Raw genomic sequence first — 14,238 nt, 5'->3', positions numbered from 1 at the left:
TTGGACCAGTTGCAAATTATTATTCGTTGCATAGTGGAATGTGTTCAGAACAATAAAACATAACAATTAGCAATGTAAATCAAAATTAATATCCCATGTAGGTCTGGATTTCGAATGATACTCAAAATCAAAGTGGAAAATCAAATTACAGGCTGATCCAACTGCAGTGGAAATGCCTCATGACAAGGAAAAGATGCTCAGTATTGTGTGTGGCCTCCACGTGCCTGTATGACCTCCCTACTGTACAGCGCCTAGGCATGCTCCTGATGAGGCAGCAGATGGTCTCCTGAGGGATCTCCTCCCAGACCAGGACTAAAGCATCCGCCAACTCCTGGACAGTCTGTGGTGCAACGTGACGTTGGTGGATGGAGCGAGACATGATGTCCCACATGTGCTCAATCGAGATTCAGGTCTGGGGAATGGGCGGGCAAGTCCATGGCTCCAATGCCTTCATCTTGCAGGAACTGCTGACACACTCTAGCCACATGAGGTCTGGCATTGTCCTGCATTAGGAGGAACCCAGGGCCAACCGCACCAGCATATGGTCTCACAAGGGGTCTGAGGATCTCATCTCAGTACCTAATGGCATTCAGGCTACCTCTAGCAAGCACATGGAGACTGGAGGCAGCTAGCACCCAGCAACTAAATAGACAATTTCAATTTTTTTTTTTTAAACTTACAGTAAGATGAAAATGCACATGTTCACACTAGGAGGTGCTGGTCGTTTTTTTTTGTCTATTTAGTTGCTGGATGCTAGCTACCTCCAGTCTGATCTTGCACCCCTCCCATTGGCCTTGCAGGTGGCTGCAATCAGCTCTACCTGCCCATAAATTGTAGGCTTAGCCCGCTAGTGACATGTTTGTCCAAAATTGTAGGCTGGTGGCCCAGAAGTGGCTTATGTACAGTAGAGCAGGGACCCATCAGGGGGAGGTCACCTTGCCATGGTGGATGGGCTTACATGAATTGGCCAATTTGTGCACGAAGAACCTTCATTTTCATCATACTGTAAGTTTAAAAAAAATAAATTTTTTAAAAATATTTGAGGATTATTATCTAAATTGAATGGTTTTAATGTTTTTCTATGTTTCACATGGCTTAGATTCATGCACATGTGCTGCTGTATTCTTTTTGTCTCTCTCTCTCTCTATATATATATATATATATATATATATATATTTATTGTGTGTATATATATATATATATATCTCCACTAATATTGTTTTAAATCAGGTTTTTATGCTATTTTTTATTTTATTTTTTTCATTTTCTAGATCACTATTTTTTTAAGTAGAAATCTTGCAATTTTCACATTGGCTACTAAACCATATACTAGACTCAGACTTCCTCTTCTGTACAGAAAACTTTTCAGCAGTCTCCTCATCATCACGCATGGATTGCAATGAAATGGAAATCCTCTATGTACAGTAGATAACACAGAATCCACAATAGGTGATGTCACAGCTCACCTCCTTTTGTACAATGACTGATAACACCTCTGTATACAGTAGATAACACAGGATCCACCATTCACAATAGGGGATATCACAGTTCACCTCCTCCTCCTGTACAATGATGGATAACACCTCTGTATACAGTAGATAATACAGGATTCACCATTCACAATAGATGATGTCACAGCTCACTTCCTCCTTCTGTACAATGACTGATAACACCTCAATATATAGTAGATAACACAGAATCCACCATTCACAATAGGTGATGTCACAGCTCACCTCCTCCTCTTCCTGTACAATGGCTGATAGCACCTCTACATACTGTATAGTCTTCGTTTTATGTACAGATCGCTTTTCAGTAGAGATATTAGCATCACAGACAGGAATACAATAACCGGTAACATTTCTATAAACGTAGCTCTGGTCCACCATTCACAGTGGGTGAGGTCCATATATAACCTCCTGCTCCATAAAGCATATCCCTAAATAACAGAAGCTCATGTAACATAGATGCCCCTATAAAATGCTGAACATAAAGTAAAAACTATTATATCTACAAACAGAAAAAAATGCTAAATAGTATAATTCTGCAGACAAATACAATAGCGGAGATGGCAAGCTTAAAATATTGTGCGGCTTGTTTTTGTTTTTTTTATATTTTTAATGAAAAAAATGAAATGTGCAAAAAAAAAATGTTAATTTTTCTGGCATTTCATTTTTGTTTTCTTTACTACATTTAGCATATGGGTAAAATGATGTTCTATGTTGATAGATTTGACTTTTTCGAAAGGCGCGATACCAAATCTGCTGATGTATTTTCTTTTCTGAGTGGGAAAGGGGGATGATTTTACATTTTTAGGTTTTTGTCTAGTTTTTATATTATTTATATCACATATAATTATATTTATATATTTTTTACATTTTTTGCCATAACTATTGCAATGAATATGTGTCCCTATCGGGTAATATTTATTAGGCCTAATACAGGTGATCCATTCCTTTAAATCCAGTATGTTGATTTCATAAATGACACTTGCTGTACATTTCTGCAGTTTTGGCTTTTTACTTTACTGGATAAGAGATAACAATTTCTACATGAGGTCGTTTTTTTTATTTTTTTTCTCGTAATATGTTGAAAAATTCTTAAACTTCCTGTTGATTCATGTCTTTGTCATCTTTGGCTCATTTATCCTCCAGCAGCTGCCAAAGAGCTTGACCCTGTGATCGTCACTGCTGGTCCATTATCAATCTTTTTTTTTTCTTTTATTGTAAAGGGTATGTACACTTTTGCAACCTTTCAATATATAACAGCTTAGCAAATAGTACAAGGTATTGTAGGTTGCAGCCTTGGAGACGCATTGATCTGCATTAGCGCCGTATACAAAGCTGTATTTTTATTTTCAAGAGTATTTTTTTGTCATTTCTTCATTTTTTGGGGGATGCATTGATTAATAGCTAATGCTTGCAAAAGTCTACATACCCGTAAATGGGCCTTCTAATAGTGTTTATGCGACACCTTCTAAAATTATGAAAAGGTCAAAAAAATTTGTGATGACCACATCCCACCACATCCCTTCAGACCACATCAAAAAGGGTCCGTAAATGTCTAAAGGTGCAATCACATGGCTGCTGGTAGAGGAACATGTGACCAGACCTGTCCATCAGTCTCCTCCAATAGAAATGAAGTATTCTCTTGTGAGGTTTTCTATTGGAGGAAGCTGATAGATGAGCCTGGTCACATGCTCCTCCCTTCACCAAGCATTGTGTGGATTGGAAAGCTGTGCAGTCTGTGAGTAACACATCTGATAAAATAAAGGTAAAATGGCCGACTCCGTTACATCATTACATCATGGCAATACAGCAGCTATAGGAGGCAAACGGTGCAAAATTTTTAATGAAACCCAATTACAAAAATGATTTTTAGACCCCATTGTATGCATTTAAATAAGAAAAAAGTAAGAAAAAAAAATTGTGGACAATCCCTTTAAGTAGTGACATTGACAATGTTTCAGGTTACCTTAAAGGTTAAAGGGGTTTTCTCTGGTAGATAAAGCAGTTGTTGGTGGAACCTTGAACATTCCTAAAAAAAATGCATCCCAGTTTCTATTGGAACTTGGCCAACTTTGAAAGTCACTCTCACGATAGCAATGCATGGGGAGATAGGGATACAGCAAATGATATAATTAGCCCTTTCCCTTCTATTCCTGGACCATTAATGAACAGTGAGCCTCTAATATAGAAGACACAATTTTTTAAGTTGTGTTTTGATGTTTCCCCAGACTCAAAAAAATAATGTTCAATGTTCCATACCTGAGGTTAGGAATGAGAAGTCGAGTATTTATATTCCTGTGCCTTGTGATAGATCCAACGCCAGCACTACGGGATAACGGGCGATGACGTGAATTCGTGTGTCAGGTCAGGTGACATTTGTTTCATACCGTTCATGTCACACATTGTGTACCGCAAGTGCAGGAGGTAATGTAATCACTTCTTTAGGGGTTATTAGGGCATGTGAATGTCATGGAGGAAAGCCTCTAATTTAGAACCTACCTTTAGACTACAGCCTACATGGCTTCTATATTACTAATTAAATGGTTTGCCCCCCCCCCCCAAGAAAGATACAGGCTGGGCCACAAAATTCATCCTGGAGAGTAGTAGGAGAAGCTAGAGGACATAGACATAAAATTGTTCCCAGCAAGCGCCTGTCAGCAGAACAACATGTCACGGCGTCCTGAAATTATTCCACCGATTGCCACCTGAGTGTCAGCGGTGCAAGAGTTAAAGGAGAGGGATAATCCGAAAAGGGCAGCACATATTGGCTACTAGATATGATCGTAGGTGGTCATTTGGACCGGTTGCAATACATCCTATCTGATGGAGCATGCGTACATCTAATTGGGTGTGTTAATTTGCAGAACAGTAGGTGCTGGGACACACAAAATTCACATGAACTGCACCAGCTGTCACTTCATGAGCTGAGACTGAGCATTTGGTTGCACGGATTTGGATAATATTCATACCTAGATATAATCGCATACATGGCTGTCACAATCAAACCCCAGTTTTTCCGATGTATAAAGGTTGGATCACTGGGGTCCAGTTCTATTGTTGCATATTTTCAGTTTGGCTAAAGCCCAAAAATATGACAAGTCGTTGTTGTTGAGATGTCTGCACTTTCTCAGACTGTTACTCTGGAACACTTATTATGGCTCCTGTGACATAAGCGGTTGTATCTTGTAAGCAGGAGGTTTAGGTTACAAGCCGTGGTGACTAGTGATGAGCGAATGTGCGCAGATAAGGTGTTATCTCAGCATGCCCGGGTGCTAACCGAGTGACTTTGTGGAGATAGAGGGAATTATAAGTAGGTGGAGAGGTGCTCTTCATAGGTGGGGTGTTAGTGGAGGGAAGGCAAGCCATTGGAGCTGTTCAAGTACCCATAGTGCTGGCAGAATGCTGGTGAAGAGCATGAGAATGAAGACAGTTCCTGGACACATTAGACTGGTGTGTGCACCAAGAGCCGTTTCTTCTTCTTGTGGTTGATAAGAGCAGCAATATCATGCTTTTATTAAGACTTTGTGTGAAAGGTCAGGTACACAGTACTCAGCAAATTAAGGTTATACTTAGATCTCGAAAACCGTAAGTTTATTAGAAAACTGCATAACTTGACAATACAGATAGAATAACATGTATTTACTGATGCATTAACACCCCAATAATCAATGTATTATTTATTTGACGTTGAATCTTGTATTTAACAGTTTTTTTTTCCTTTTCTTTCCCCTATAAAGGACCGATTGTTTTTTGTGATGGAGTTTGTGAATGGGGGCGACCTGATGTTTCACATTCAGAAATCTCGACGGTTTGATGAAGCCAGGGCTTGTTTCTACAGCGCTGAGATCACATCTGCCCTCATGTTTCTCCATGAGAACGGAGTGATTTACCGGTAAGATATTTATCAGTCACTCAAGACCTAAACTTTCAGGATTGACCACAGTGTTCCTCTCCTCCATTACAACCTCAGAGGTCAACGATTAAAGAGGTTTTACAAGATTAACAAAAAATGACTGTTTAAAATAAAAAGAGCTCATCTTGATTTTAATGAGAAATCTGTAATACTTCATATCCCCTGTGGGGGCGCTGCAGGAAAATGAAACACTTAGAAAAATCCAATAGATAGAGATTACACAGGTCAACGAAAAAAATTTTTTTTTCTGGTGTCCAAAATATTTTAATGAATTTGGGGTATTTTTGGGGTGCTGATTCTGAATATGTCATCAGTTTTGCCAGATTGGCTCAAGTTTTTGAGATTTTTGGTATCTTATTTATAGCACTTGTTGGTAAATGCGACGCATCATCTCATTAATTTCTTTGGATTAGTACTTGAACTGAGCAGTTCTCAATATAGTTTTGTGTTAATTAGTGTTCTAAAAGTTTGTTCATAGCTTGATTTTTGCACTAACTTTATGTTGTTGTCTGTTTTCCAGTGAAAAGCATGAACTCATCATGAAGAAGTTGTCTTAACGATCCAGACTCATTCTGTTACATTTGTGGTGAATATACACTGCCAAAACATAGAAGAAACATAACACACTTCGTAAAAAAAGTGTATTTTGCCTATTTTGGGGTTATGCTTGGGGACCAAGACAAGTTTTGGGCACCACACATAGTGTGCAAAGCATGTATCGAATTATTACGAAAATGGAGCAAAGGACAAAGAAAAAGCTTCAAATTTGGTGTTCCAATGGTGTGGAGAGAGCCAAAAAATCATCATGATGACTGTTATTTCTGTGCAGTGCAAGTGCAAGGATTCAATAAGCATAAGAAACGAAAATGGGAGTAACATGGAATCTGCAAGAAGGCCTGTCCCTCATTGTGAAGATGTGCCTGTACCTGTGTTTACCATAAATAACAGTCATCATGATGATTTTTTGGCTCTCTCCACACCATTGGAACACCAAATTTGAAGCTTTTTCTTTGTCCTTTGCTCCATTTTCGTAATAATTCGATACATGCTTTGCACACTATGTGTGGTGCCCAAAACTTGTCTTGGTCCCCAAGCATAACCCCAAAATAGGCAAAATACACTTTTTTTACGAAGTCTGTTATGTTTCTTCTATGTTTTGGCAGTGTGTATTCACCACAAATGTAACAGAATGAGTCTGGATCGTTAAGACAACTTCTTCTTGATGAGTTCATGCTTTTCACTGGAAAACAGACAACAACATAAAGTTAGTGCAAAAATCAAGCTATGAACAAACTTTTAGAACACTAATTAACACAAAACTATATTGAGAACTGCTCAGTTCAAGTACTAATCCAAAGAAATTAATGAGATGATGCGTCGCATTTACCAACAAGTGCTATAAATAAGATACCAAAAATCTCAAAAACTTGAGCCAATCTGGCAAAACTGATGACATATTCAGAATCAGCACCCCAAAAATACCCTAAATTCGATGAAATATCTTTGGCACCAAAAATGCTGTTGACCAGTGTTATCCAACGTGTCCTTTAAGTAAAGTTGTTGCTTTCCTTTTATGGTATCTACACTTTGCAAAGTGAAATATAATCTTTTTATGGGTTCTGCAGATGTCAGACTAGATAAATAAAAATCCAATATCACTGGATACCTGGCAGCGTTTACGGTGAGTAGGCAGGGGCGTAATGATCGTGGTCACAGAGGGTGCAACCGGGCCCATATGGGAGGGGGTCTGCTGAAGCCAGCACATAGTTCAGCTGTATGTGCGTTCGAGGATGGCCAATCGGAGACTTCTGCAGCAGGGGAGCAGAAGAAAGTGACTTTATTAGGGTTTTTATGTGTTAAAGAACAGCGGCAGAATGGACAATATAAATACCAGGATGGGAGACATATATAACGGGTTGGGCCCAGGATAATAATAATAATCTTTATTTTTATATAGCGCTAACATATTCCGCAGCGCATTACAGTTTTGCACACATTATTATCACTGTCCCCAATGGGGCTCACAATCTAAATTCCCTATCAGTATGTCTTTTGGAATGTGGGAGGAAACCGGAGAACCCGGAGGAAACCCACGCAAACACGGGGAGAACATACAAACTCCTTGCAGATGTTGTCCTTGGTGGGATTTGAACCCAGGACCCCAGCGCTGCAAGACTGCAGTGCTAACCACTGAGCCACCGTGCTGCCCAGGATGAAGGGCATGTATTCCAGGATAGGAGACATATATATCCCTGGATGAGATACATATATCCCAGGATGGGGACATATTCAATTCAAAGAAACTTTATTGGCAGGACCAAATAAACATTAGTTTTGCCAAAGCACATGTACAGTAGGGAATAGGGAGTAGGGACTGTAGGTACAATGAATGGAGCACAGGGTGGGGACTAAGGAAGTCCATGGCATATCATGGTTGTCTTTCTCTCTGCTGTCTCTTCCGCGCTCTCTTCTTCCCCCAGCAGGATATATTTTTTTCTCTTACTCCTTCATGGAGCAGAAATCCGGGAAGAGATCACATAGTCTCTTAAAGTGGGTGTCCCTCACTGCTGTGATATATTCCAGGATGGGAGACGTAAATCCCAGGATGGGAGACATACTGTACATCCCAAGATGGGAGACATATATATCTCAGGATAGGAGACATATATATCCCAGGATAGGAGACATATATATGTCAGGTTTTGAGAGGTATATCCCAGGATGGGAGACATACTGTACATCCCAAGATGGGAGACATATATATCTCAGGATAGGAGACATATATATCCCAGGATAGGAGACATATATATGTCAGGTTTTGAGAGGTATATCCCAGGATGGGAGACATACTGTACATCCCAAGATGGGAGACATATATATCTCAGGATAGGAGACATATATATCCCAGGATAGGAGACATATATATGTCAGGTTTTGAGAGGTATATCCCAGGATGGGAGACATACTGTACATCCCAAGATGGGAGACATATATATCCCAGGATAGGAGACATATATATGTCAGGTTTTGAGAGGTATATCCCAGGATGGGAGACATACTGTACATCCCAAGATGGGAGACATATATATCTCAGGATAGGAGACATATATATCCCAGGATAGGAGACATATATATGTCAGGTTTTGAGAGGTATATCCCAGGATGGGAGACATACTGTACATCCCAAGATGGGAGACATATATATCCCAGGATAGGAGACATATATATGTCAGGTTTTGAGAGGTATATCCCAGGATGGGAGACATACTGTACATCCCAAGATGGGAGACATATATATCTCAGGATAGGAGACATATATATCCCAGGATAGGAGACATATATATGTCAGGTTTTGAGAGGTATATCCCAGGATGGGAGACATACTGTACATCCCAAGATGGGAGACATATATATCCCAGGATAGGAGACATATATATGTCAGGTTTTGAGAGGTATATCCCAGGATGGGAGACATACTGTACATCCCAAGATGGGAGACATATATATCCTAGGATGGGAGACATATGTCTCCCATCCTAGGATATATACATATATTCCAGGCTAGGAGACCTATATCCCAGGGTGGGAGACGGACATCCCAGAATTGAGGACATTATTCCAGGAAGGGGCCCAGGATTGGGAACATTAGTACAGGATGAGGAGCATTAATACATAATGGGGGAGCAACATGTGAGTGCTTTTAGGATTAAGGCTGTGTGCACACGCTGCGGATTTTGCTGCGGTTCCGCAGCGGTTTTGGCCGCTGCGGACCCGCAGCAGTTTTTGCTGCGGTGTACAGTACCATGATTCCCTATGGGAATCAAAAACCGCAGTGCAGACGGTGCGGAATTTTCCGCGCGGATTATCTGCGGTTTTCAATCCGCAGAAAGAATTGACATGTCAATTCTTTCTGCGGATTCTCCTGCGGTTTGCCATCTCCTCTATTGAGGAGATGAAAAACCGCAGGGCAAAACCGCAGAGCAATCCGCAGCTAAAACCGCAGGTCTTTTGACCTGCGGTTTCACCTGCGGATTTTACAAAATCCGCGCGGATGAATCCGCACCTAATCCGCAGCGTGTGCACACAGCCTTAGAACGCTACAGCTACAAGGCCCCATACATCTGACCAACATGTGGTGGGGGCTCAGGTCCAAATTTTGCATCTGGGCCCATTAGACTCTAGTTACACCACTGTGAATAGGTAAATAAATTAGAAAACAGCCAACAGTGTCAGGAAGTACAGACGTTCCCTGTATAGAAAAGAAGTACTAATATATGCGTGTGAAGATAATGGGTCCTAATGCAGAGAGTAAGTCTCTAGCATACCAGGGACATCACAGATGTATATTATGTTATGTCACTTTATAGGTCTCCATAGAGATGAGATGAATGTCAGCAGTACCCAGTAGTCATCTGTGTCCACTGTATAGTGGGTGGCTGTGCAGTACCAGCTGTGGCCACTATTCCGTCCATGGAGCTGTGCTGGGCAGTACCCAGCTGTGGCCACTAGTCCATCCATGGAGCTGTGCAGCTCCTCAACTCAGCAGTTCCAACCGCCAACGACATTGGAAACAGCTGATCGGCGGGGTGCAGGGTGTCGCTTCCCCACCGGTCACACATTGCTAAAGTCAGCCCCTTTAAATATTTTGTTATCCATTGCAGTGGCCATCTGATGAGTATACTTCAGTGACCATTGAACTCGTTGAGAACAGCTCTTCACTGTACTAAGCATTGTGTGCTATCATGAGGGTCATTATACAGGTACGGCAATGACTCTGGCAGTGAGGTGTCTGCAAGTAGAAGCAGTGGCAGAAACTGCCGTCTTTTATGGGAAACCTATTAACTTTCCATGTTTTAGACTGTGGGAAAGGACTAATTTGGAGACGGCACGCCTTGTATAAATGGCATCTTGGGTGGGTGTCTATGAAGCTCCATAAATGTGTTTCCCGTTGCAGCGATTAATTTGGGGCTTGTAGACATGGCGGCTGCAGGATTTGGGTGGCCACCTTGGATCTCCGTGCCACTTTGGAGACCAGTGGTGTCACTGGTAGAAGCTTTGATGGTTCTGGGGGCGAGATAGCTGATTATTCCCCCTGTTGAAGCCAGGACTTCTAGGTATATAGTTACTCTTTTAGGTAAAGTAGCTTTCTTCAAGATGGGAACAGCAAATACATGGAGGGAGAGGAGAACGTTGTCCACCTGCCAGAGCTTCCATTAATGGAATGGAGGCCATAGTGGTTAGGTAGCGGTGGCCATTCGCTCAATTGCTCCCTTGCACGGCTCATTGTTTTATTGTTCTACGATCGTATCTAGAGAGTATATGTAACAGATACTTGTTGGGACACGTGGAGACATAAGAGCCGACACATTCCATCCGTGTCCTTTATATGTAAGTGGAATGTACGGGATCGATGGTTGGTGTAGACAATCCCCTCTGGCAGCAGAAACCAACTTTATATGTGGAGAATTACTTCATCTTCACACGCAACTTTTTTACACTGTTTTGTAGCGAATTTTGTGACAAAATTAATGCCAAACAGGTTTTTTTTTCCACTTTTTGGGCACTCTTTTTTTTTTTTTCCCTTTTTTTTTCCCACTGTTTGGCTTTTACAGGCTCCACTTTGAACTTTAATGATCTGGGGCCATAAATCAGCTGAGACGAGCTCAGAAATGTCAGAGTTACAAACTTCCCGACAGACTGTCACGGAGGGCTCACTGACTGACTCTCAGTTTAGTCATTCTCCGGCCAGTAATAAACCCAGGGTATAGAAGACAAGTAGTGCATATTTTTTAGCCTCAAATACATTCATTTAAGTGAAAAAAAGGTGGACACCACCAGTCTGCTTAGAATAATCTTCCCATTCAGAACGCCGACGACGGAACAATCGACAGGGTGGTATGTTGGACCGCTATCGAAAGTGTATGGGGGGATTTCCATTAACTTTATTATTTAATCCTATGCATCATTGTGGAGATAAGAGATATGTGTAAAGGATCTGGATTATATCTGTGGCAGGTAACAAGTTGGAACTTTCTTCTCATGTGAGGTTCCCGGCAGGACGCGACATGTTCTAAGGAGGGATGATGTAGCTGAGGTGAAAGGGACATACAATATAACACACACTAATGGAGCCTAATAAAACAGTCAGGACTTGTAGGTTCCCTTATTATATGAAATTTATATTAGTCCTAATGGATCTCAATGCACATTCCCTTTTTTCCCCATAAAGTTGCATTGTAAAAGCAGCTCCATCCATCACTGGTATTTGCTCTGGCCTCTATTGAGCAAGTACAAAAAAATCTCTTTGGCTGAATTTTCAGTCTTTAGCGTTCCTTTGTTTCTTGTCACTGTTTGTATCACCAAGTCAGACACAGAGCCATTAGAGAAAAATACGCTGGACTGCATTGGAGGAAGAGCAGCTCTGAAGACTTAAAGGGAATCCGTCAGCAGGTTTTTGCTGCCTTATCAGAGTGCAAAATGATGTAGGGGCAGAGACCCTGATTCCAGCGATATATCACTTAATTTACAGGGTGCAGCAGTTGTGATACAATCATAGTTTTCTGTTCTGAAGAGGTAGCAATGCTCAGAAAGCTAACCTGCCCACACCACTGATTGGCAGCTTTCTGGGTACATTGTATATTGATAGAAAGCTGCTAATCAATGCTTGGACCGATTGGCAGCTTTCTGGGTACATTGTATATTGACGGAAAGCTGCTAATCAATGCTTGGACCAGAAGACATGAGGCAGCTAGTCCGGCAGTGATAATCTCCTTCTGATAAAACACTGATTGTATTGAAACAACAATACACAGCCTAATAAGTGACACATTGCTGGAATCCGTGTCTAAGCCCCTTTCTCATGTTGCCCTCAGATTATATAGCAAAAATCTACTGACAGTTTCCCCTCTAATGAAGTAGAACATTTCTGGGCAGCGGATGTACATGTTAATATCAATACAGAATTGCCTTTAATGATATTACATGGGTGTAAAGCTCTGTTCACAAACACTAAATGTATCCAGTGGGCCAACATCTCTGTTCTGTGATGCAGCAAGTGTCTTATTGTATTGCCGGCATGCAGTGTGGTTACAAATGTGACCTGTACCAAGTGCTCAGATGGAGTGGCTGCGCCGATAAGAAAGTGGGGTGCAGCGATGTCTCCACTCATCCAGTGTCCACATGGTGGTAATGACTGCTCCTGTGCATCCACAAATTACTGTAAGTGCAGCATGAGCCCAGACTAATGTGTTTTTCCAGCACTAAGTGGTGAAGACTTGAAACATTTATGTGCTTGTTTCATTTTTCTACTTTTGTTCCTTCTCTCATCACAGCACAGGGTCACAGTACAGCAGAGCACTTGTATACTTCCCCAGCGGAAACTCCACCTTGGCTACTGCTGGTAATTACTGCCATGATTGCAGAACTGGGACAAAGGAGGACAAATAAATATGTAACGAATATAATTCTAAAAAAAACACACCAAATTTAGGCTGAGTGCAGACGGACTTTTTAGCCCTGTGGATTTTTCCGCGCAGAATGGAAGAAATCCGCAGGTCAAATGACCTGCATTTTTCCTGCGGCTTTCTTCCATTTTTCCTGCGGTTTTTGTGCGGTTTTCCAATGCGGTTCTCCCCCTGCGGACTTGGTGACAGGGGAGATGGAAAACCGCACAAAAGAAGTAACATGCTGCGGATTTTGTACCGTAGGAAAACCGCACGGAAAAATCCGCAGCGTCTGCACAGCGGTTTTTTTTTCATTGATTTTAAGGCTACTGTACATCACAATGCGGATATGCAACGTTTCTGCGTGGTAAAATCCGCTGCGGATCCGCTGCAAATCTGCATCATGTGCACACAGCCTAACTGTTCTAGACTAAACAGATAACACATATTCTCAGGACAGCAGGGATAGCCATTGTAGAGGAATTGTCCATTTATAATTGCGCTGTGCAGGAGGGTAGCTGTTATAACTTGGCAGCAGTACTGATGCAGAAGGGTAGTTATAACTTGGCAGCAGTACTAATGCAGGAGGTTAGTTATAACTTGGCAGCAGTACTAATGCAGGAGGGTAGCTGTTATAACTTGGCAGCAGTACTAATGCAGGAGGGTAGCTGTTATAACTTGGCAGCAATACTAATGCAGGAGGGTAGCTGTTATAAGTTGGCAGCAATACTAATGCAGGAGGGTAGCTGTTATAACTTGGCAGCAGTACTGATGCAGTAGGGTAGCTGTTATAACTTGGCAGCAGTACTGATGCAGTAGGGTAGCTGTTATAACTTGGCAGCAGTACTAATGCAGGAGGGTAGCTGTTATAACTTGGCAGCAGCACTAATGCAGGAGGGTAGCTGTTATAACTTGGCAGCAGTACTAATGCAGGAGGGTAGCGGTTATAACTTGGAAGCAGTACTAATGCAGGAGGGTAGCGGTTATAACTTGGAAGCAGTACTAATGCAGGAGGGTAGCTGTTATAACTTGGCAGAAGTGCTAATGCAGGAGGGTAGTTATAACTTGGCAGCAACACTAATGCAGGAGGGTAGCGATTATTACTTCGCAGCAGTACTAATGCAGGAGGGTAGCTGTTATAACTTGGCAGCAGTACTGATGCAGGAGGGTAGCTGTTATAACTTGGCAGCAGTACTGATGCAGGAGGGTAGTTATAACTTGGCAGCAGTGCTAATGCGGGAGGGTAGATATAACTTGGGAGCAGTGCGAATGCAGGAGGGTAGCTGTTATAACTTGGCAGCAGTACTAATGCAGGAGGGTAGCTGTTATAACTTGGCAGCAGTACTAATGCAGGAGGGTAGTTATAAGTTGGGAGCAG

General features: G+C 41.7%; 1 protein-coding gene across 1 annotated transcript in view; it reads left to right on the top strand.

Moving 5' to 3' along the window:
* The window catches only part of PRKCH (protein kinase C eta), a 231,701-nt gene that overhangs the window by 175,291 nt on the left and 42,172 nt on the right, over positions 1 to 14,238 (top strand). Inside the window, exon 10 of the mRNA XM_073571073.1 lies at positions 5,243 to 5,397. Within this exon, the coding sequence (XP_073427174.1) occupies positions 5,243 to 5,397 (155 nt within the window). The remainder of the gene's footprint in view (positions 1 to 5,242; positions 5,398 to 14,238) is intronic.

This window comes from Dendrobates tinctorius, unplaced genomic scaffold (genome assembly GCF_039654945.1).
Source record: "Dendrobates tinctorius isolate UK_male_01 unplaced genomic scaffold, ASM3965494v1 ptg000006l, whole genome shotgun sequence".
Taxonomy (NCBI): Eukaryota; Metazoa; Chordata; class Amphibia; order Anura; family Dendrobatidae; genus Dendrobates; species Dendrobates tinctorius.
Note: the sequence above shows the minus strand (reverse complement) of the source record. Positions and strands in the feature narration are given on the sequence as shown.